Genomic DNA, 26,257 nt, shown 5'->3' on the forward strand with positions numbered 1-26,257 from the left:
GCAAACAGAATCCAACAACACATTAAAAGGATCATATACCCTGATCAAGTGCAATTTATCCCAGGGATGCAGGGATTCTCAATATACGCAAACCAATCAATGTGATACACCATATTAACAAATTGAAGAATAAAAACCATATGATCATCTCAATAGATACAGAAAAAGCTTTTGACAAAATTCAACACCCATTTATGATAAAAATTCTCCAGAAAGTGGGCATAGAGGGAACCTACCTCGACATAATAAAGGCCATATCTGACAAACCCACAGGAAACATCATTCTCAATGGTGAAAAACTGAAAGCATTTCTTCTAAGATCAGGAACAAGACGAGGATGTCCACTCTCACCACTATTATTCAACATAATTTTGGAAGTCCTAGCCACAGCAATCAGAAAAGAAAAAGAAATAAAAGGAATCCAAATCGGAAAAGAAGAAGTAAAACTGTCACTTTTCAAATGACAGGATACTATATGTAGAAGATCCTAAAGATGCCACCAGAAAACTACTAGAGCTAATCAGTGAATTTGGTAAAGTTGCAGGATACAGAATTAATGCACAGAAATCTCTTGCATTCCTATACACTAACAACAAAAGATCAGAAAGAGAAATTAAGGAAATAATCCCATTCATCAATGCAACAAAAGGAATAAAATACCTAGGAATAAACCTACCTAAGGAGGTAAAAGACCTGTATGTGGAAAACTACAAGACACTGATGAGAGAAATCAAAGATGACACAAACAGATGGAGAGATATACCATGTTTTTGGATTGGAAGAATCAATACTGTGAAAATGACTATACTACCCAAAGCCATCTACAGATTCAATGCAATCCCTATCAAATTACCAATGGCATTTTTCACAGAACTAGAACAAAAAATTGCACAATTTGTATGGAGACACAAAAGACACCAAATATCCAAAGCAATTTGAGAAAGAAAAATGGAGCTGGAGGAATCAGGCTCCCTGACTTCAGACCATACTACAAAGCTACAGTAATCAAAAGAGTATGGTACTGGCACAAAAACAGAAATATAGACCAATGGAACAGGACAGAAACACCAGAGATAAACCCATGCACCTATGGTTACCTAATCTATGACAAAGGAGGCAAAAATATACAGTGGAGAAAAGACAGTCTCTTCAATAAGTGGTGCTGGGGAAACTGGACAGCTACATGTAAAAGAATGAAATTAGAACACTCCCTAACACCATACACAAAAAATAAACTCAAAATGGATTAAAGACCTAAATGTAAGACCGGACACTATAAAACTCTTAGAGGAAAACATAGGAAGAACACTTTTTGACATAAATCACAGCAAGACCTTTTTTGACCCACCTCCTTCAGTAATAAAAATAAAAACAAACAAATGGGACCTAATGAAACTTAAAAGCTTTTGCACAGCAAAGGAAACCATAAACAAGACGAAAAGACAACCCACAGAATGAGAAAAAATATTTACAAATGAAGCAACGGACAAGGGATTAATCTCCAAAAAATACAAATAGCTCATGCATCTCAATATCAAAAAAACAAACAATCCAATCAAAAAATGGGCAGAAGACCTAAATAGACATTCCTCCAAAGAAGACATACAGATGGCCAAGAGGCACATGAAAAGATAGATGTTCAATATCACTAATTATTAGAGAAATGCAAATCAAAACTACAATGAGGTATCACTTCACACCAGTCAGAATGGCCATCATCAAAAAACCTACAAACAATAAATGCTGGAGAGGGTGTGAAGAAAAGGGAACCGTCTTGCAACTGTTGGTGGAAATGTAAACTGATATACCCACTATGGAGAACAGTATGAAGGTTCCTTAAATAACTAAAAACAGAATTAGCATATGACCCAGCAATCCCACTACTGGGCATATACCCAGAGAAAACCATAATTCAAAAAGACAGATGCATCCCAATGTTCACTGCAGCACTATTTACAATAGCCAGGTCATGGAAGCAACCTAAATGTCCACTGACAGATTAATGGATAAAGATGTGGTACATATATACAATGGAAAATTACTCAGCCATTAAAAGGAATGAAATTGGGTCATTTGTAGCAATGTGGATGGACCTTGAGACTGTCATACAGAGTGAAGTAAGTCAGAAAAAGAAAAACAAATATCGTGTATTAACACATATATGTGGAATCTAGAAAAATGGTACAGATGAACCTGTTTGCAAGGCAGAAATAGAGACACAGACATAGAGAAAAAACATATGGACACCAAGTGGGGGCAGGGGGGTGTGGGGTGAATTGGGAGACTGGGATTGACATATACACAGTAATATGTATAAAATAGGTAACTAATGAGAACATGCTGTATAGCACAGGGAACTCTACTCAATACTCTGTGGTGACCTAAATGGGAAGGAAATCCAAAAAACAGGGGATGTATGTATACATATAGCTGATTCACTTCGCTATACAGCAGAAACTTACACAACATTGTAAAGCAACTATACCCCCTCCAAAAAAAAAGACCAAATGATTTTTAAACAGTAGTATATACCACAGGGAACTTGTTAAAAATTCAAGTTCCAAGGGTCCTCTACCAGAGATTACAATTCTTTGTGTTTTCGGGATAAGAAATCTGAGGGATTTTCTTAAGACACGCCCTTGATTTCACTGTTATGGTGGCCTACAGACCACTCTTTAAGAAACAACATTCATTTATTGTTGAAAAAAATTAGGAGGCCAAAGGACATGAATATATTCTTAAAACACACACACAGAATGCTTTCTAAAAGAATTATGTACCAGTAGAGAATAACAGTATCCATTTCAGTAGTCTGAAAATCTGAAACCTTGATTCATTAATGATCTTAGGTAAATATATAACATCCTTTTACTTTTTCTACCAAGGAATTAGGCAAAGTAACTTCAAGACAAATGACTTTAAAATAATAACAATAATAATAATGTGTACCTAGCAAAGACTTTAATAATAAGCCATAAATTTTCATGTATATACTCTATAAGGACATTCTGAATATTAGTCTATTTTGAAGTGATTTATAAATGATCTGCAAGACATCACCTCCAGGGCAACAAATTCTAACCTACTAAAACAGAAGTGCATTATGTTCATGAGATCTGCCACTATTTATAGCTTTTAACATCTGAATACTATATCATAATCAACTTTATCTATAATTTAATATATTCTCAGTCAGGAATTAAAAGACATAAAGTGAAATTATTAATGTGGAAAAGGAAAACGTTCCTACCTGGAACTTCAGATAATTTTTTTATTTCTAGTTTCATTTTATTTCACATATAAATGTGATGAATGTGACACAAAAGGTTCGCTTTCATTACTTATTATGCACCTTCATTACTCATTCTCATGTATTCTATTATCTTCTCGACAAAGAAAATACCATATTGAGACAACTAGAATAACTGACAGTATTTCAACCACTTTTGGGATCTGCTTTGATTTTTAAAGATCACTAGGTTATTTATTTACATTAAAAAATTTTTTTTAGTCTGTAACAATTTGAACTATGCATCCTGAACACAAATTTCATAGTATAAATGATTCACTGAAAGGCATGAAGTCTGACTCCTTTACAGAGTATCAGGAAAAAATGCAATATAAATTTCACAAAGCAAAAAACACACAAAAACCCCCATATTTTCACTAAGTCATGTTTCTAAGTTCTCTCAAAAGATACCAACTCCCAGATGCGATCATTAACTGGTTGCTTTTCTTTTCTTTTCACTGCAACTGACTTACTCTTTGACAAAGTTCTGAAGCTGTGCCTTAATCGATCTCTGAGTTTGGTCAAATAGGATCTAAAAGAAAAGAAGGAACATTAAACAATTAGAAAAGAAAATAATTTTCATGTAGTTCCGTAAATATTACATCCTTCCAACAGTATTCCAATTCTAATAACACCTACATTTCTTACTGAACACTGCATAAGACATAAGTATTTTAAAAAGAAACAAACTGATTTTCAAGCCAATTTCATCTGTTTAAAGAATAAAATTACTTCTATTTACAGAGGAATGAAATGTGTATTAATATTTAAACACAGTGTTCAATCAGTAGAGCAATTTATTTCCTTGACTCTAATTCAGGCTTTGGAAGACAACCTAAAAGAGTAATACAAATTCTACTCTATCCACCACAGAAATTTCTTACTCTAATATATTAAAACAAAACAAATGAAAACAACTCTAGAACTGCCTTATACCTCAATTAGAGGTTTCTCATTTGGGAAGACCTGTGGATTTAAATGTCTTAAATTCAGAATTCAAGTAAATATTATATAGCCCTTCAGGTTAAAATATTGCTAAGCTTAAAAATGAGAATAAAATTTTATTTCTCACGACAATATTTTACGCCACTTAATGGATGCCACATATTTAACTCTATGTGTGGTAAATTTCACAGGGCTTGGCATGGGAATTCCAAGTACTTTCATAATTTACAGATACACTTCATTCAGAATTTGAAACACATGCCAGATGAAGAGGCAGAAAAATGAATATTAAAAACAAAAAGAAAACCTTATGTCCTTCAACTAACTAAAAGCAGTACCAAAAAAATTCAGTCTCTATGGAATCTTACTATTAGCAAAGTCTTACGTCCTTGCCTAAATGCCAAATACACACACGCACACACACAGACACACAAAACCTGGATTGAGTACAGGGTTTCAAAATCTGTCAATTCACTTCCAAAGGAAAAACAGTTTTGTATTATGTTAATCCCAAAGTATTAAACCCACATTAAGCAGAAGAAAGGAAATAATGAAGATCAGATTGGAAGGCAACTAAATAGAAAACAGAAAATCAACAGCCAAAACCCAATGAAACCTAAAGCTAGTTCTTTAAGAAGATCTAAAATAGATAAACCCACAACCAAAGTGATCAGGAAGAAGGAAGACACAAATTTCATACAATAAAAAGGAGAGAGATGATTTCACCACAGATTCTACAGATGTTAAAAAAGGATAATCAGGGGAACAATTTTATGCTGATAAATTCAATAGATGAGATGGGGAAATACTTTGAAGGACAAAAACTAACAAAGCTCAACTGTAGCAACGTTTTCTTAGGGCAGTTTCCCAAGGCAATAGAAATAAAAGCAAAAATAAACAAATGGGATCTAATCAAACTTAGAAGCTTTTGAACAGCAAAGGAAACCATGAACAAAATGAAAAGACAACCCACAGACTGGGAGAAAAAATTTGCAAATGTTGAGACTGACGAGGGCTTAATTTCCAAAATATACAAAGAGTTCATACAACTCAATAACAAAAACACAAACAAACAAATCAAAAAATGGGCAGAAGACCTAAATAGACATCTCTCCAAAGAAAACATACAGATGGCCAATAGGTACATGAAAAGATGCTCAACTTCTCTAATTATTAGATAAATGCAAATCAAAACTACAATGAGGTCTCACTTCACACCAGTCAGAATGGCCATCATTAAAAAGTCTACAAATAATAAGTGCTGGAGAGGGTGTAGAGAAAAGGGAACCCTCCTACATTGTTGGTAAGAACGTAAATTGGTGCAGCCACTATGGAAAACAGCATGGAGGTTCCTTAAAAAACTAAAAATAGAGTTGCCATATGATCCAGCAATCCCCCTCCTGGGCATACTTCCAGAGAAAACTCTAATTTGAAAAGATACATGCACCCCAATGTTCATAGCAGCGCTATCTACAATAGCCAAGACATGGAAGCAACCTAAATGTCCATCGACAGATGAATGGATACATGGAATATTGCTCAGCCATAAGAAGAAATGAAATAATGTGATATCACTTATATGTGGAATCTAAAATATGACACAAATGAATTTATCTATGAAACAGAAACAGACTCACAGACACAGAGAATAGACTTGTGGTTGCCAAGGAGGAGGGGAGGTGAGGGAGGGAAGGATTGAGAGTTCGGGATTAGCAGATGCAAACCATTACATATAGGATGGATAACAACAAGGTACTACTGTATAGCACAGGGAACTATATTGAATATTCTGTAATAAACCATAGTGGAAAAGAATGTGAAAAAGAACATATACACACACACACACACACACACACACACACACACACACACATAACTGAATCACTTTGCTGTATACCAGAAACTAATACAACTTTGTAAATCAACTATACTTCAATAAAAAATTTTTAAAAAAAGAAGATATCAGAAACCTAAACAGAGTTCCCTGGTGGCCTAATGGTTAGGATTCTGGGCTTTTACTGCCATGGCCTGGGTTCAACCCCTGGTCGGGGAACTGAGATCCCACAAGCCACATGGCGTGACCAAAAAAAAGAAACCTAAACAGAATTAAAGAAATAGAATCTATAGTGAAAAACCTCCCCTATCCTATAAAGTTAAAGCTAACTTTACATAAAACCTAGCAACCCCAATCTTAGGTATTTGCCCAAGAGAAAGGAAAACTTAGGTTCATAACAAAATCTGTATACAAATGTTTTTTAGCAGTTTCATTCCTAATTGCCAAACACTGGACACAACCCAAATGTCCTTGGAGAAACAAACTATAGTATATCTATACAATGGAATACTACTCAGCAATAAAAAAGAAAGAACTATTAATACATGCAACCACACAGATGAATCTCAATGCATTTTGATAAATAAGTCATATTCAAAAGGGTACAAACTGAATGAGTCCAGTTACATGACATTTAGGAAAAGACAGAACTATAGGATGGATATCAAATCAGCAATTTACAATGGTAGGGGGAGGAAGGAAAGGGTGACTAACAATGGGTTAATAAGAGTATTTCTAGAGTTAATGAAACTGCATCTTGATTGAGTTATGGAGACCCAACTGTATGCATTTGTCAAGACTCATAAAACTATACACCACAAGGAATCAATTTTGTTACATTTAAATTTGGGGCTTCCCTGGTGGCGCAGTGGTTAAGAATCTGCCTGCCAATGCAGGGGACATGGGTTCGTGCCCTGGTCTGGGAAGATCCCACATGCCACAGAGCAACTAGGCCCGTGAGCCACAACTACTGAGCCTGCGCATCTGGAGCCTGTGCTCCGCAACAGGAGAGGCCATGACAGTGAGAGGCCCACGCACTGCGATGAAGAGTGGCCCCCCACTCACCACAACTGGAGAAAGCCCTTGCACAGAAACGAAGACCCAACACAGCCAAAAATAAATAAATAAATAAATAAATAAATTTAAATTTGAAAATAACTTTAATACCCTCTAGGTCCACTCCATTTGTCACAAATGGCAAGGTTTCATTCTTTTTTATGGCTGAATAATATTCCATTGTATATATACTATACATGTAATATATACACCACACCTTCTTCATCCATTCGCCAACTGATAGGCACTTAGATTGCTTCCATATCTTGCCTATTGTGAATAATGCTGCAATGAACACAGGAGTGTATATATCTTTTCTAATTAGTGTTTTTGTTTTCTTTGGTTAAGTACCCAAGAGTGAACTTGCTGGACCATATGGTAGTTTTACTTTTAGTGTTTTGAGGAATTTCCATACTGTTTTCCATAGTGGCTATACCAATTTATATCCCCATCAACAGCACACAAGGATTTACCTGTCTCCACATCCTCACCAATGCTTGTTACTTGTTAACATTTAGATAACAGCCATTCTGACAAATGTGAGGTGATATCTCATTGTGGTTTTGATTTGCATTTCCCTGACGACTAGTGATGGTAAGCATTTTTTCGTGTGCCTGTTGACCATCTGTATGTCTTCTTTGGAAAAATGTCTATTCAGGTCCTCTGCCCATTTTTTTAATTGGGGTATTTGGGGGGTTTTTTGATGCTGAGTTCCTTGTATATTTGGGATATTGACCCCTTGTTGGACGTAACATTTGCAAACATCTTCTCCCATTCAGTAGGCTGCCTTTTCGTTTTGTTCATGGCTTCCTTCACTGTATAAAAGCTTTTTTTAGTTTCATGTAGCCCCATTTGCTTATCTTTGCTTTTGTTTCCCTTGACTGTGGAGACATAGCCCAAAAAATATTGCTAAGACAGATGTCAAAGAGCATACTGCCTATGCTTCCTTCTAGAAGTTTTATGGTTTCAGATCTTACATTTAAGTCTTTAATCTATTTTGAGTTTATTTTTGTATATGGTGTGAGAATGTAGTCATCTGATTCTTTTGCATGGAGCTGCCCAGTTTTCCTAACACCATTTATCGAAGAGTCTGCCTTTCCCCTATTGTATACTCTTGCCTCCTTTGTCATATATTAATTGCCCATATAAATGTGGGTTCATTTCTGGGCTCTCTATTCTGTTCCCCTGATCTATGTGTCTGTTTTTGTGTCAATACCATACTGTTTTGATTACTGCAGCTTTGTAGTATAGTTTGAGATGAGGATGCATGATACCTCCAGCTTTGTTCTTCTTTCTTAAGATTGTTTTGGCTACTTCGGGTCTTTCATGTTTCCATACATATTTTAGAATTATTTTTCCAGTTCTGTGAAAAATGTAATTGGGATTTTGATAAGGATTTGTCAAATTTGAATCCCCAGACTGCCTGAGGTAGTATTGTCATTTAAAAAATATTATTTCTTTCATCCATGAGCACAGTATACCTTTCCATCTGTTTGTCTCATCTTTAATTTCTTTGATCAGTCTCATATAGTTTTCCAAGTCTTTTATTTCCTTAGTTAGATTTATTCCCATGTATTTTATTCTTTTGGATGTGATTGTAAATGGGACTGTTTGTTACTTCATTGTTAGTGTATAGAAATGTAACAGATTTCTGCATATTAATTATGTATCCTATTTGTAGTGAGGTGGATGGATCTAGAGTCTGTCATACAGAGTGAAGTAAGTCAGAAAGAGAAAAACAAATACCATATGCTAACACATATATATATGGAATCTAAGAAAAAAAAAAAAGGTCATGAAGAACCTAGGGGTAAGACGGGAATAAAGACACAGACCTACTAGAGAATGGACTTGAGGATATGAAGAGGGGGAAGAGTAAGCTGTGACAAAGTGAGAGAGTGGCATGGACATATATACACTACCAAATGTAAAATAGATAGCTAGTGGGAAGCAGCTGCATAGCACAGGGAGATCAGCTCGGTGCTTTGTGACCACCTAGAGGGGTGGAATAGGGAGGGTGGGAGGGAGGGAGACGCAAGAGCGAAGAGATATGGGGACATATATATATATGTATAACTGATTCACTTTGTTATAAAGCAGAAACTAATACACCATTGTAAAGCAATTATACTCCAATAAAGATGTTAAAAAAAATTATGTATCCTGCAACTTTACTGAATTCATTGATGAGTTCCAGTAGTTTTTTGGTGGCATCTTTAGGATTTTGTATATATAGTATCATATGGCATCTGCAAACATTGACAGTTTTATATCTTCCTTTCCAATCTGTATTCCTTTTATTTTTCTTGTCTGACTGCTGTGGTTAGGACTTCTAATATTTGCCATTTGATAAAACATGCATGGACCTAGAGGGTGTTATGCTGTGTGAAATAGTCAGACAAAGAAAGACAAATATTATATGATTTAACTTATATATGGAATCTAAAAAACAAAACAAATGAACAAACATAACTAAAGAGAAACTACAGAAAAGCCTACTAGAACTAATAAGTGAATTTAGCAAGTCTGCAGAAATAAAGTCAGTATACAAGATTCAGTGGTATTTCTATACACCAGCAATGACCAATTAGAAACTGAACTTTAAAATATATCACTTACAGTAGCACCAAAAAATAGGAAATGCTTAGGGATAAACTTGACAAAAGATATGCAAGACTTGTTCAATGAAGACCACAAAATACTGCCAAGAGAAATTAAAGAAAACCTAAAAAAATGGAGAGATATATTGTGTTCATGGATTAGAAGACTCAGTATTAGTAAGATGTCAATTCTCACCAAATGGATCTATATAAATTTGATGCAATCCCATTCCATATCCCAGTAAGGCATTTTGTAGAAGTTTAAAACTTGATTCTAAAATATATATGGAAATGTAAGGGACCTAGAGTAGCCAAACCAATTTTGAAAAGAAGGAAGAAAGTTGAAATACCTAACCTACTTGATTTCAAGACTTACTATGAAACCTACAGTAATCAAGGCATTTGTAGTATTAAAGATAGGCAAAAAAGATCAATAGAACAGAATAGAGTCCAGAAATGACCAATACATACGGTCAACTTTTTTTTTTAAACAAAAGATGCCAATAGGGAAAAGATAATTTTTTGAGCAAATGACGCTGGAACAAACAACTGGACAGCCTTATGACCAAAAAATGAAACTCGACCCTTACCATGTAACATACACAAAAATTAACTTGGGATGGATCTACAGATCTAAACTAAACCTAGAATAGTGTCAGTGAACTTGGGTTAGGCAAACATTTCTTAATAGTACACAAAAAGAAAACTATAAAAGAAAAAAAGATCAATAAATTTACTTCATCAAAATTAAAAACTATTGCTCTTCGAAAGATACTGCTACAAAAATAAAAAAGATAAGCCAAAGCCTGGGAGAAAATACATATCTGCAAAACACTTATCTGACAAAAGACATATCTGGAATATAGAAAGAACTCTTATAACTAAATAATAAGATAAACAGCCCAACTTTTTAAAATGGGCTAAAGATCTGACATTTCACTGAAGAAAACACATGGGTGGCAAATAAACACATGAAAAGATTCTTGGGATCATTAGTTATTAAGGAAATGCAAATTAAAACCATAACAAAATTAAGAAGAGTATCCATACCAAGTGTTGGCAATCACGTGGAACAACGAGAACTTCATACATTGCTTGTATAAAAGAATACAATCAAATTTGGAAAACAATTTCCAGATTTTGGAGGTTTTCTTTAGTGAAACTTAAAACTTTTAGAAATTTAATGTATAAAAGAATATTAACATCATTATAAGCATTAATAAATAATAAAAGAAATTCTTCTTTCCATAATTTTTCTTAGCAATTTTTTTTGTAGATTTCACTATATAAGTAGTTTTGCAAAAAGTTAAACATACTACCCATTCTACCTCTAGCTATTTACACAAAAGAAATAAAAGCATACATCTATACAGACTTTTACACATTTTTTTTTTTTTTTTTTTTTACGGTACACGGGCCTCTCACTGTTGTGGCCTCTCCCGTTGCAGAGCACAGGCTCTGGACGTGCAGGCTCAGCAGCCATGGCTCACGGGCCTAGCCGCTCCGCGGCATGTGGGATCTTCCCAGACCGGGGCACGAACCCGTGTCCCCTGCATCGGCAGGTGGACTCTCAACCACTGCGCCACCAGGGAAGCCCTACACATATTTTTTATAAGCAGCTTTATTTGTAATAGTCAAAACCGGGAAACAACTCAAATGTTCATTGTATTGGCTTTAAAATACGTCCACAAATTGTTTGACATTCTTCCCTTCAAAAGTGGAGCCTAATTCTTTTCCCCTTGAGAGTGGGCTGATCATAGAGACTTATTTCTAACAAATAGTAATATGGAGGAAGTGACAAACAGTAACTTCTGAGACTAAGTCATGGATAGTATTGAATCTTTCTCTTTGCCCTTACTCTCGTTATCATTTGTTTTGGGAGTAACCAGATTCCATGCGGTAAAAACCACTCAAGCAACCCTGCAAAGAGGCTCCTTGGTGAGGAACTGAGGCCTGAGGTCAACAGTCATATGCATGGCCCTATCTTGGAATTGGATCCTCCAATCCCAGTGAAGCCTTCAAATTACAGTAACCCCTGCCACATCTTATCAGCTATCTCATTAAAGACTCTGAGCCAAAGGCACCCAGCTAAGTCTCTCTAAAAATTCCAGGCCCAGAAACTGAGATAATAAATGTTTGTTGCTTTAAGTCACTATATTTTGGGGTAATCAGTTATACAGCAATAGATAACTAACACATCCATCAACAGGTGAATGGATAAACAAATTGTGATATATCTACACAGTGCAATACTATTAAACAATTAAAAAAGGGAATAAACTATTGCTACAGAGAACATGATCGAGTCTCAAAATCATTACACTGAGAGAAATTAGACCAAAAAAAAAAAATCCATTTACATATAGGTCTGGAAAATGCAAACTGATCAGTAATGACAGACAGCAGATCAGTGACTGACTAGGAATGAGGAGGTGGCAAATCGGAGGAGGAATTATAAAGCGGCACAAGAAAACTTTTGAGGCATAATTGTTATGTTCATTAAATTAACTGAGGTGACATATGTCAACATTTATCAAATTGTACACTTTAACATACAGTTTATGTCAATCATTCCCCAGTAAAAAAAAAAAATCAATATATTCCAGAGAAAGAAACAGAATGGTTTTTGCCTATTATTGTTATTTTGAAAACTACAAAAACATTACTAAGTTCTCCAAAGTATAGCATTACCTAAACTAAAGTTTATATACATTTGGATAGAATAAGAAATACTTCAAGCAATTGTCAATAATCTAGCCTACCTATTTTAACACCTCCATAAGAATGAAAAGTATGTTGTAATGCAAAGGCAACTGAGTAAAAACTGAGTCTCCCACTTGCCAGTTTCAAGCTATCCAGCTACCTAACAGCTAACTCTTCTTTTCTTCTGGTGAACTGTTGCAAAGAGCTGCCTCAGTAGGGCACTAATCTATTCCCCACTAAGAGAGAATTCACAGCATTTCTTAAGCTTTAAGACTTTGCCTTGTCAATGTCTCTGGAAATTCGGTGACGAAGGAATTTTGCAAGACTCTTCCCTAAATTTTTGCCCTTTACCTCATTTCCCTATTTTCCTTGTGTAGAGTTCTACTATTCTGACTAGTTGGGGGTTCTGATCAAGATCTTACCCAAAGTGCTCAGCAACCACCCAAAAACTTTATCTGGGCTTTAGACCAAAAACAAAATGTGTTTCATCCTCAGAATTGAGTGCATACAGGTCTTCTCTTCCATGTCTGGACCACAAAACCTGGGATGGTATAATAAAGCCAGAGTGACAGGTTCCTTGGGTGGGGTGTGTGTGTCGGGGGGAACCAACACAAAAGCAAAGGTTCAGTTCCATTTTTGGAAATGAATGGCATTATTCCTAGCAACATATGTATGACAAATAATCAGCAATGTCATCTGACCTATCTGCTACTTACAAAAGGATCTTACCTTTTAAGAGGTAAGAGTGCATAAATATCATGGCTGTTTAAAACCAATGGCTTACACTCAGGTTATTCCCCATTCATGTCTGCACCCAGTTAAAGCAACACTATCTAGCTGTATTCAGGAAAGGATGAAAGCTGAGATACACTACACAGATGGCAGACACTCTAGGAACTTTAGTAGAAGAATAGGCTACACATCCATAGATAGCATTGAACTATTTTCAGTTCTTGCCATTTAGGTCCCATTGGCCGAGACTAAAAATTTTGTAGTCTTTGTGATCCATTTACTGAGCTACCATAGCAGTCTCTTGTGACGTTTCTGCATGACATAATCATTCCTGTCCTTTCCAGAATCTATAGGCACAGGGCTATGGCTGTTGATACTGTGGATTCATTGAATCTTTTAGTTAATCTCATTAGGCCTGTTTATTACAGGTTTATAATAATCAAGAAGACTCTTCTTTGCTTTTATCAGAAACAGGTCCCAATATGCAAATGAATATTTATTATGTGTTCCTGTTTTTCTACATCCCCTGCCTGTCCTAACCTATCCATTTATCTAACCTCTTCTTTCTCCCTTTCTTCATTTCTCTAAGGCAGTGGTTCTTCACTGGCTTGGGTGTGAATCAAAATCACCTGCAAAGCTAACAGAAAATATTAATACAAAGATCCAAGCTTATTGAAGGACAGAATCCCTCTGTATTTTTTAATAAGTTCACTAGGTGATTCTGTTACTCCAAGATTGAGACAAATCGCTCTGACCAGGGCTTCTCAATTGTACAGTATTATAACCTGGGGAACTTTTAAATACCTTGATGCTGAGATAATTAGAAAAACTGGCAAGTATCAGGAATCAGAATTTTTAAGGTTCCCCAGATGTGAACCAGCATTATCCACATCACTTGTGTGCCTATTAGAAATGAAGGATCTCCAGAACCACCCCAGACTTACAGAATCAAAATCTGCATTTACCATGATTTCCAAGTGCTTGTTTGGGGGAAGAAGCAATGCATTGTTTCTCAAACTGGGCTGCACAATGGGATGACCTGTGGAGCTTTAAAAGTTACTGATTGCTGGTTCTTATTCCCAGAGATTCTAATTTTAACTAGTCTGGGTTGCAGCCCACTAGCACTCCACTGAGAAGAATTCATCAAGGCATCTAAATCACTAAATTACCTTCACTAAGAGCAAAAAGGGGCCTCCTTTCAGTGGATGTCATGACAGATACAGTCCTTGGAAGTGGGCAAAAACAGTCTTGAGAGCAGAAGTCAGCACATTTTTTCTGTAAAGAGCTAGATGGTATTTTAGGCTTGTGGGCCATGTTGTCTCTGTCACAGCTACTCATCTCTGCCATCGTGCGAAAGTAACCACAGACAATACAGAAGCAAATGAACATAGCTGTGTTCCAATAAATATTTATATGAAAAAAAGGGGAGGGGGCGATGGGCTAGATTTGGCCTGTAAGCCATAGTTTGCCAACCCCTGCTCTAGAACAGTGGTTCACAAACTTTAGAATACAACAGAATCCCCTGCAAGCCTTGTTCAAACACATATTGCTGGCTTCCAGCCTCAGAGTTTCTGATTTAGTAGATCTGGATGGGCTTTAAGAAGTTGCTATTCTAACAAGTCCCTAGGTGATACTGATGCTGCTGGTCCAGGGACCACAATTTGAGAACCACCGATCGAAAGTAATGGTCCTCAAATTTTACTGCATGTCAGAATCACCTGGGGAGATTTTAAAAATTCTAATGCCGCACTCCAGATGACATAAATCAAATCTCTGGGAATGGGAACCAATTTACTACTACAAAGGTTCTCAATGCTTAGGTCATGGCACACTAAAATAGTTACATTTTAGGGGAAAAGTTACATGGCATTACTATTTGAATCATCCAAAGCTATTTTAGTCACAATTTGTTTGTCATCACTTCTTTGCTTTGTACCCCTTGTCAAATATTGCATCTTTCTTTTGTTTATTTTTCACAATTCTTGCTCCTATTGTTATTTTTCACATTTTTCCTATTAACAAGGTATGTATGACTGTTTCCTTAGCATCATCGTCATTAGTTATAAGGTATTCCTATTAGAATGCAATTGATCTTGTTATTTTTTGGCTCTTACTTCTTGGTATTTATTTATTATTGGCTTTTAATGTTAATTAGCCAAAGTCTGACTCTTAATGAAATTTAATTATGTTTTATTTTAAATTATTAAAAAACATTTATTTCTGAAGATGGAATTAAATGCACATAATTATATCATTTTAAATGGGATTGAAGACCTTTGCAGATTCAAAAACATTTTGAAAATTTGATTTTTTGATCATAAATGAGCATAACATTTGTTGAATAAACTAAAATGAATTAATATTTCCTATCTTTACTAAATGCCTAATTTTATAATCTTGCAATATAATTTATTTTAAAACATTTTAAGAATGCAGAAAATTATACACATAATCAACTTTTGAACCTTAAAACATATCATATTTTATCTCATATTTAAATAGATCTGATTTTTTACTGGTTGTTTTCCACCATAATGGACAACTTTTTCATCAAACAGTGCTGGAAAGCCATTACATTCATAAGGCAAATACAACATTTGCAAAATTCTCTTCATTAACCAAAATGTATTTTTACATGAAAGAGTTATTAAATAAAGCAATTGCATAAGCAAATCATATAGGACTTCAACACAAAATATCCATTTAATACAGAAAAAGATTTGCACTTTAAACTTCTACAAACACAAAATAAGAAACAAAGTTCTTTTATCACATTGGTTATAACTATATCAGATTAATAAGCTGCTTAAAAGGTTACTACTCAATTAACAGCTAGAGCCAGAATGCCTCATACAATTGCAAAACTGTATAATATACCAGCCTACAAGGAAAACTTCAGAACTTTGTAATTTCCAAAGAAACAAAGGAAATAGAAAATGTGCCGCATTCAAAAAACGGAATTAACAGATGCGTGTGATGGCACGCCAAATAAACACAGCAATAATTACTAACCCAGAAGACAACTGTATCAAAAAGTTTTCATTGCTGCGCAATGATTCTACATGTTAATAACTGTACTCAAATTAACAGCAATACTTAAAATTTCTGAATAGAAGATTATCTTGGAAGAACATTGATTGTTTTCGTAAGCACCAAAACAAATTCCTAGGGGTGAAATACTCAAATGCCAAAAGAAAACTTTAAAACAAACAAAGAGGATAAATTTGGAGACACTGTAACTTTGCATATTGATAGAGCAGCCACAAAGACAGCAAGATGTAAATTTACGTTAAGAATTCATTTAGAAAGCTGTGAAAATCTAGTAGTACATTATTTCACAAAGGATCTCTTATATGTAAAAGGTTACATGTAGATATAAATTCCAAATTAAATTTTATGAAAATGATACATGAATCTAAACAAAATATTCAAAACATTTCATTTTTTTTCAGCTTTTTGTATAGAAATGAGACAAGTATATCATGCTCTAGGGACTTCCCTGGCTGTCCAGTGGTTAAGACTCCATGCTTCCAATGCAGGGGGCATGGGTTATATCCCTGTTCGGGGAACTAAAATCCTGCATGCTGCGCAGCGCGGCCAAAAAATTTTTTTAAAAGGAATATAACTCTCTGCTGTTTCATACAGCAGTGTACTAGTTGTCGAAAGGAAGAATTTTGCCTAAGTTTATGATTTAAAAGTAGAATTCAAAAAGTTTAGGAACAACTTTCAACTTGCAAATTTGTTTAGTGCTAGTTATTCACTTTAAAAGGTGGCTTAGTTAACTGGTATTCTAAATCTGATGATCTTATTTCAAACAATCCTTGATATTTTTGACAATTAACATGTACCAACATTCTTTATGGATTCAAAGTGTTGGAAACAAGAGGTTGAGATTGAGTCACTAGGGAGTCAGTGCTATAATCTGAATCCAAAAATAGAATTATTATAAGTGGGTAAATGCGGTTTAGTAAGTAGAGCAACTTCTACGTATACCTACAGAAAAGCTTCATAATTATTTTATTCAAACTCCATTCAATTTATCCCTGAAAATTTAAGCATTACATGTGTCAATGAAAGAAAAGGAAGAGCAGCCCCACTTAATGAATGATTGCTCCTTTAAGGTATAATTTAAAGAGATGGAATTAGTTAAATTCTAATTACAAGTGATAAAAGAGTTCCTGTCAATCAGGAGGAAAGGGCAATAAGTGCTCATCTGCCTTTCACTAATATATCTACCTATGCAGACAAAGTTCTCATCAATAACAATGGCCAAGAATTTGAAAAGATCATCAATTTTTAAATCTTAATCGGGAATTGCTTGAAATCATTTCATGCATTAGACCTACTTTTTTTTAAGTTATGTTCAGGGAAGCCAGCTCAAGTTTCTCATTAAAGTATTTTTTAAATATATGGAAGTGTTATACACACAGAGAGAAGAAAAAGAAATAAAAGGAATTCAAATTGGAAAAGAAAACGTAAAACTGTCACTTTTCAAATGACAGGATACTATACATAGAGAATCCCAAAGATGCTACCAGAGAACTACTAGAGCTAATCAATGAATTTAGTAAAGTAGCAGAATACAAAATTAATGCACAGAAATCTCTGACATTCCTATATACTAATGATGAAAAAGCTGAAAGTGAAATTAAGAAAACACTCCCATTTACCACTGCAACAAAAAGAATAAAATATCTAGGAATAAACCTACCTAAGGAGACAAAAGACCTGTATGCAGAAAATTATAAGACACTGATGAAACAAATTAAAGATGATACAAATAGATGGAGAGATATACCATGTTCTTGGATTGGAAGAATCAACATTGTGAAAATGACTCTACTACCCAAAGCAATCTACAGATTCAATGCAATCCCTATCAAACTACCACTGGCATTTTTTACAGAAGTAGAACAAAAAATTTCACCATTTGTATGGAAACACAAAAGACCCAGAATAGTCAAAGCAATCTTGAGAACGAAAAATGGAGCTGGAGAAATCAGGCTCCCTGACTTCAGACTATACTACAAAGCTACAGTAATCAAGATAGTATGGTACTAGCACAAAAACAGAAAGATAGATCAATGGAACAGGATAGAAAGCCCAGAGATAAACCTACGCACATATGGTCACCTTATCTTTGATAAGGGAGGCAGGAACGTACAGTGGAGAAAGGACAGCCTCTTCAATAAGTGGTGCTGGGAAAACTGGACAGATACATGTCAAAGTATGAAATTAGATCACTCCCTAACACCATACACAAAAATAAGCTCAAAATGGATTAAAGACCTAAATGTAAGGCCAGAAACTATCAAACTCTTAGAGGAAAACATAGGCAGAACAGTCTATGACATAAATCACAGCAAGATTCTTTTTGACCCACCTCCTAGAGAAATGGAAATAAAAACAAAAATAAGCAAATGGGACCTAATGAAACTTCAAAGCTTTTGCACAGCAAAGGAAACCATAAACAAGACCAAAAGACAACCCTCAGAATGGGAGAAAATATTTGCAAATGAAGCAACTGACAAAGGATTAATCTCCAAAATTTATAAGCAGCTCATGCAGCTCAATAACAAAAAAACAAACAACCCAATCCAAAAATGGGCAGAAGACCTAAATAGACATTTCTCCAAAGAAGATATACAGACTGCCAACAAACACATGAAAGAATGCTCAACATCATTAATCATTAGAGAAATGCAAATCAAAACTACAATGAGATATCATCTCACACCAGTCAGAATGGCCATCATCAAGAAATCTAGAAACAACAAATGCTGGAGAGGGTGTGGAGGAAGGGGAACACTCTTGCACTGCTGGTGGGAATGTAAATTGATACAGCCACTATGGAGAACAGTATGGAGGTTCCTTAAAAAACTACAAATAGAACTACCATACGACCCAGCAATCCCACTACTGGGCATATACCCTGAGAAAACCATAATTCAAAAAGAGTCATGTACCAAAATGTTCACTGCAGCTCTATTTAGAATAGCCCAGAGATGGAAACAACCTAAGTGTCCATCATCGGATGAATGGATAAAGAAGATGTGGCACATATATACAATGGAATATTACTCAGCCATAAAAAGAAACGAAATTGAGTTATTTGTAGTGAGGTGGATGGACCTAGAGTCTGTCATACAGAGTGAAGTAAGTCAGAAAGAGAGCAACAAATACCGTATGCTAACACATATATATGGAATCTAAGAAAAAAAAAAAAGGTCATGAAGAGCCCAGGGGTAAGACGGGAATAAAGACACAGACCTACTAGAGAATGGACTTGAGGATATGGGGAGGGGGTAGGGTAAGCTGTGACAAAGTGAGAGAGTGGCATGGACATATATATACTACCAAACGTAAAATAGATAGCTAGGGGGAAGCAGCCGCATAGCACAGGGAGATCAGCTTGGTGCTTTGTGACCACCTAGAGGGGTGGGATAGGGAGGGTGAGAGGGAGGGAGACGCAAGAGGGAAGAGATATGGAAACATATGTATATGTATAACTGATTCACTTTGTTATAAAGCAGAAACTAACATACCATTGTAAAGCAATTATATACTCCAATAAAGATGTTAAAATATATATATATTTTAAATATATGGAAGTGTTATACACATTCAATATGTAATAACTTTCCTAACACTTTAAATTTTATTTTTACATAATTCTATAAAAATAAATTATTTATTAATTATTTATTAATTATTTAACATAATTCCATTAAAAAGAAATCTAAACATTTTTCACCAACACCCAGATAGGACATGACACCTTATGTCCCCCAGAAGTTTTCTCCAGTGTCTCATACAAATACAACCGTCAGTTTCTACCTGTGCCGTGAGATGAGAACAGTTGGGACGCACTGAACTACTATATTCTCACTACCTAAAACCACTTGTTGAGCGAATGAGTAGACAGCTGTAATATGGTAAACCAAACTCACAAAAAAACAAAACAAAAAGGGTCATACGTTTCACAGAATTTTATGCAGCAGTTCAACTTCAAAACTTCATTCAGAAAATAATCAAAATAATATTCCAATTTCCTTATACCAACAGCAAATTAGAATCCAAAAGAGTCATCAGCGACATTACAGAAACAGAGCTCTAAGTTCCAGGAAAACAAAGTAGTCAAATCAACTCTAGTACATAGTAGAATGTAGCATATATGACCTGCTCTGGAAAAGTTATGAGTTGGCACCTTATAAAAAACATATGAGTTGAAGAGCAATTCTAGGATATTATCATTCTATAAGGAATAAGGAAGTACTATCCATTTTTACAGAGAAAATAAATCACAAAAGAATCCAAATAATTTACTTTTTAAATGACTGGATAATCTAAACCCAATCTATGTTTAATCTTACTTGGCTAAAAACCCAAATGGTTACATTATTTCAAACATTTATTTAAGCCCACAAAGTTATTCATAAATATCATCTCTGTAACACCTAGCTTCATATCCTGATACAAAGTGATACAGCAAGACTTAAGTGTTATGAGCTTTGCTATAGAATATAAAGCAGATTCCAGTGTTTATTACCTTTTAGAAAACAGTTTGTCTTATCCTATAAAGTCTCCTTTATCCTATAATGCTTTGTAATTAAAATTTCACTGAACAGAATGCTACTAAAATAAAGCATTTTATACAACTAGGCTTTCCCACATTTTTAATAAATGACTCTGAGATCATATTTAAATCTTATAATAATTAATACTTTATAATTAAAAGTCATCTAGTAAAAGCTCCTTCATTTTACAGAGGTGGAATGCAAAGCTTAGTAAAATTAAATGACTTCCCCAAGGTAAGAATTATGCAAGTACTAAGGATAAAACAGTAAACAAGATATGTGTCATCCCTATCTTTAATCTAGTTGAAGTGAAGTATACAGAGTTATGATGGGGGAAGAACCTTTGCCACAAATATAAAGATTGTGATTCAAGTACAAAGAGGTCACTCCTACTGAAAAAAATAAGGGAAAAGTATTTGTTAACAAGAAACAAAAAGGCCAGGTAAAGCACAGAGCATAGCAACTATAAAAGGCAAGAAAATTAAAAGAAAGTAAACTAAGGTCTCACAATTTCATACCTATAGCTATGAGTAGAAAAATTTCTGAGATGCTGTAAAAAGGAATATGGGAATAAACTTAGAAAGGCACTAGACAACTAGATGTAGTTATCAGAGCTCTCCTATATACATATATGTAAGTATATACGTAAACACACACAAGCTCACCAACCTATAGCATTTAGACCTCTAGACAGACAGGCAGACAAATAGTGATCTCCTCTTAGTTTGCAAATTATCTTTCTAAAGCATATTAAGCATTTCTAAAGAATATTAAATACTTTTTTCTATTTGTTTACTGAATTTTCACTGATTTAACACATCTTTATTCATTTAATGACTAAAAAAACATTACAAGGTTGTCATAATCTCAGTGTCCTCAACCCTGCCATGAGTAACTCCTTCCTACCAAGGACTCTTCTAGATGGTAGTAGCAGAGATGAATACAACAAAGTGCCTACAGTCATAAAACTTAGAGAAGAACAGACAATAAAATAAGTACATATATTTAAGAATGACACCACATACATATACATGGTATGTGTGTGCGCACGCAAAAGGCAGGGTAAATTGATAGACAGTAACCATATATGGTGGTCAAGGAGGGCTTCTCGTAGAGGTAGTGATCTATTAAAGTGAGGGAGACCTATAGAAAGAAAAGGAATATCGTAAGGAAACAGTCACACATAAACATGGGGCAAGAACATGCCGCACCGAACAGACTGCAAGTACAAAGGCCCTAACATGAGAATTACTTCGGCATGTTCAAAGAAGAACAAAGAGCCCAAGAGGCTACAACCAGACAGAGAAGAGAGATGAGATCAGGAAGTTATCAGCGGGAGCCTCATCATATAGGGCTTGGTTAGGATTTTATTCTGAGTGTAACAGGGAACTAGAACAGGAGAGTACTGTGAATTAATTTATATTTTTAAAAGTTCATTCTGGTTGCCGTATACATAACTCACTGTATTTAGAAGGGCAAGTAAAGAAGCAGAGATACAAGTTATATAATCCTAAACAAAAGGTGGTAGGAGTTTAGACTTGGAGGTGACAGAGCAACTATTTATTGCAGGGTCTGGGGTATATTTTGTTAATGTGTGGGATATGGAGTATGGGGGGAGAAAGAAAAGTCACAGAAAGAGGTTTCAAGGATGAAAATTGCTAAGACTGCACAATAATTTGCTTACTAAAACTGTTTTCAAAATTATAGCCTTTATGGTTGGTGTGCCAGTTGTTTACTGGCTTTCACCACTACATCACCCTTCCATAATCTCCTCCTCTATGTTGCCAGGAGCTAGAAATCTTCAAAGCATGTTTCTCAAGCCCCCTGCAAGCCAAGAGGTTAGGTTCTGCAAATAGGATCTGATGTTAGATTAAGAGGCAGGAGATAAGGAGAAGCCACTTTTTCTTTTCTGCTTCTGTTCTGACACAGCCATCAGTGAGCAACTGAGCTACTCCAAATTTCGGCAGCGTCAGTGACCAATCTGAGGGTGTCAGTGGGACTGCAGGCTCCGAGGCTCTTGCAGCCACAGCAAGCAGGCAAGCCTGACTTCCTGGCTCGGCAACAATGGCAGTGTTCTCAAGAGTGCAGTACTTAGGGGCTCTAGCACCACCACTTCCACCCTTGCTCCTGCAACCCCTAAGGACAGTAGCTCCTTCCTATGTTGACTAATCTCTAGGTGGCATCACTGTGGCTTTTTGCATTCCTACAACCCTTCCAACACTTTGTAACCAATTCACTATATGAAAACCTTTCTATAAGAAATACCGTATGTGGTTTCTGTTTTCCCGAACGGATACCAACCAATATAGTAAAGGAAGAAGTATCACTCCCCAGGATCTAGCTGCACATATTTTGTTCCTCATCATAACACCCTTACACGTTGGTATCGCAAATTCTACTATTCCCCTTTTATAGAACAGTAAACTGAAAAATGAAAGTGATTAAATAAACTGACCAAAACTATACAGCTAATAACAGTGAAGCCTAAACTCAAAGTTGTTTCTATCTAAATTCTATGCTCTTTTTACAATGTTAAAATCAAGAAATATCGATTGCTTTCAATTTTAGAAAAGGAAAAAAAACACATTATTGGAATCAGTTCAGGAAAACAGCTGCACATTAACAGCACTAGCACTAAAAAGACCAATCTCTATCCTCTTGAAGCAAACTATACTTATATACCTTGCTTCAAACAAACCTCATTTTTAAAGACTCAATTTACTCTAAGAGAATGATTTATAAAATACTCTGAACTTAAGTTTTCTTGACAGAACAGATTTCAACATACATTTAAACTATTTATTTACCATAAGTTTATCTTACTCATAACTTTTCACATATAAAACTATAACAAAAAGCAAAATATTCTTATATAAAGTAATAATATAAGACTTACTGATTTAAAGAAAATATCAGAAATAGGACTACTACAAAGGATACTATATTACAAAAAAAATTTAACCTATTATGTTAATTTAAAATCAGTAACTTTAAAAAAAATTTAATTCTCATTATGTTACACTTTTTAAGAAGTTTGAATCCCAAAGGTCCCTGATTTAAAAAGAAATCAAATATACTATACACTAGCATCCAAATTCAATAGAAGGCAAAGAGAAAATTAATAAGAGGTCATTAAAAACAAATTGGTACAAAATATTAGAGCTAAAATCAAAAAAATATTAGAAGAAAACAAAGGGATTAATCTGCATGATCTGGGATTTAGCAATGGATTCGTGGATATGACCCCAAAAGCAGGAGGAACAGAAAACAAAAAAAAAGATAAATTGGATTTCATCAAAATTAAAACTTCTATTTATTTATTTTTATTTATTTATTTATTTTTGGCTGTGTTGGGTCTTCGTTGCTACATGCAGGCTTTCTCTAGTTGCAGCGAGCGGGGGCTACTCTTCATAGTGGTGCGCGGGCTTCTCATTGCGGTGGCTTCCCTTGTTGCAGAGCATGGGCTCTAGGTGCACAGGCTTCAGTAGTTGTGGCACATGGGCTCAGTAGTTGTGGTTTGCAGGCTCTAGAGTGCAGGCTTAGTAGTTGTGACGCATGGGCTTAGTTGCTCCATGGCATGTGGGATCTTCCTGGACCAGGATCAAACCTGTGTCCCCTGCACTGGCAGGCGGATTCTTAACCACTGTGTCACCAGGGAAGTCCCAAAATTAAAACTTTTAGAGAGTGGCCAAGATGGTAGAGTAGAAGAACCCTAAGATCACCTCCTCTCACCAACACACCAAAATCACAACAATCTTCAGAACAACCATCATTGAAAAAGACTGAAACCTACCAGAAAAGATTCTCTACAACTAAAAACATACAGACAGAACCACAACAAGACTGGTAGGAGGGGTGCACCTGTGATATAATCAAATCCCATACCTCCCGGGTAGGCGACCCACAAACTAGAGAAATAAATTACAGATGTTCTCGCACAAGAGTGAGAATGCTGAGCCTCACATCAGGCCCCCAGCCTAGAGGTCTGGCACCAGGAAGAGCCCCCAGAGCATTTGGCCTTGAAGGTCAGTGGGGCCTGACTGCAGAAGCTCCACAGGACTGGGGGAAATAGAGACTTCACTCTTAAAGAGCACACACAAAATCTCAGGTACACCAGGACCAAGGGCAAAAGCAGTAATTTGATAGGAGCCTGGGCCAGACCTAATTCTGGTCTTGGAGGGTCTCCTGGGGAGGCTCCTGGGTGACTGTGGCCCACCCTGGGGACACAAACACTGCTGGCAGATGTATCAGGGAATATTCATCTGCGTGAGCTCTCCTGGAGGCTGACATTTTGGCACAAAGACCTGGCCCCACATAAAAGCCTGTAGGCTCCAGTGTTGGGACGCCTCTGGCCAAACAAAAAAACTGAGCAAGGACACAGCCCCATTCATCAGCAGACAGGCTATCTAAAGACTTCCTGAGCCCACAGCAGCCTCTAGACACACCCCTAGAATGGCCCTGCCCACCAGAAGATGAATACCCAGCCCCACCCACCAGGGGGCAGGCACTGGCCTCTCCTGTCAGGAAGCTTGCAGAAGCCTCTAGACCAGTCTCACCCACCAGGGGGCAGACACCAGAAGCAAGAAAATTACAGTCCAGCAGCATGCAGACCAAGTCCACAAACACAGGCCAGACACTACCCTGGGACCAGCTGGCCCCTAGCCCTTGTGACAAGAGGGGAGTGCACTGCTGGGACACATAGGACGTCTCCTACAGAGGGCCACTTTTCCAAGGTCGAGAAACTTAACGAACCTACCACGAACCTATTGTCTAAAATAGCAATTTAGACAAAATTAGGTGACAGAGGAATATGTTTCAGACAAAGGAACAAGATAAAACTCCAGAAGAACAAAGTGAAGTGAATATAGGCAATCTAACCAAGAAAGATCTTGTTCAGAATAACAACCATAAAGATGATCAAAGAACTCAGGAGAAGGGATGCACAGAGTGAGAAATTAGAAGTTTTTAACAAAGAATTAGAATATATAAAGAACAGCCAAACAGAATTAAAGAATACAATAACTGAAATGAAAAATACACTAGAAGGAATGAATAGTAGACTAACTGAGGCAGAAGGATGGATCACTTAGCTGGAAGATAGAACAGTGGAAATCACTGTCCCTGAACAGAAAAAAGAAAAAAGAATGAAAAGAAATAAGGACAGTTTAGCAGACCTCTGGGACAACATCAAGCGTGCTAATATTCACTGGATAGGGATCCCAAAAGGAGAAGAGAGGAAGGGCCTGAAAACATATTTGAAGAGACAATAGCTGAAAACTTCCCTAATCTGGGGAAGGAAATAGTCACCCAAGTCCAGGAAGTGCAGAGAGTCCCATACAGGATTAACCCATAGAGGAATACACCACAACACACTGTAATCAAAATGACAAAAATTAAAGATAAGAGAGAATATTAAAAGCAACAAGGGAAAAGCAACAAATAACATACAAGGGAACTCCCATAAAGTTATCAGCTAATTTTTCAGCAAAAGCTCTACAGGCCAGAAGGGAGTGGCAATATA

The 26,257-nt window shown here is 35.9% G+C and overlaps 1 protein-coding gene across 3 annotated transcripts in view; it reads right to left on the minus strand.

Moving 5' to 3' along the window:
* ACAP2 (ArfGAP with coiled-coil, ankyrin repeat and PH domains 2) overlaps window positions 1–26,257 on the minus strand; it is a 165,655-nt gene that overhangs the window by 59,971 nt on the left and 79,427 nt on the right. For all 3 annotated transcript variants that reach the window (XM_081234334.1, XM_081234332.1, XM_081234333.1), the window contains exon 5: window positions 3,763–3,821. In XM_081234334.1, coding sequence (XP_081090460.1) covers window positions 3,763–3,821 — 59 coding nt within the window. The remainder of the gene's footprint in view (window positions 1–3,762; window positions 3,822–26,257) is intronic.

This window comes from Mesoplodon bidens (assembly GCF_964165515.1).
Source record: "Mesoplodon bidens genome assembly, chromosome: 5".
In the NCBI taxonomy this organism is placed as follows: domain Eukaryota; kingdom Metazoa; phylum Chordata; class Mammalia; order Artiodactyla; family Ziphiidae; genus Mesoplodon; species Mesoplodon bidens.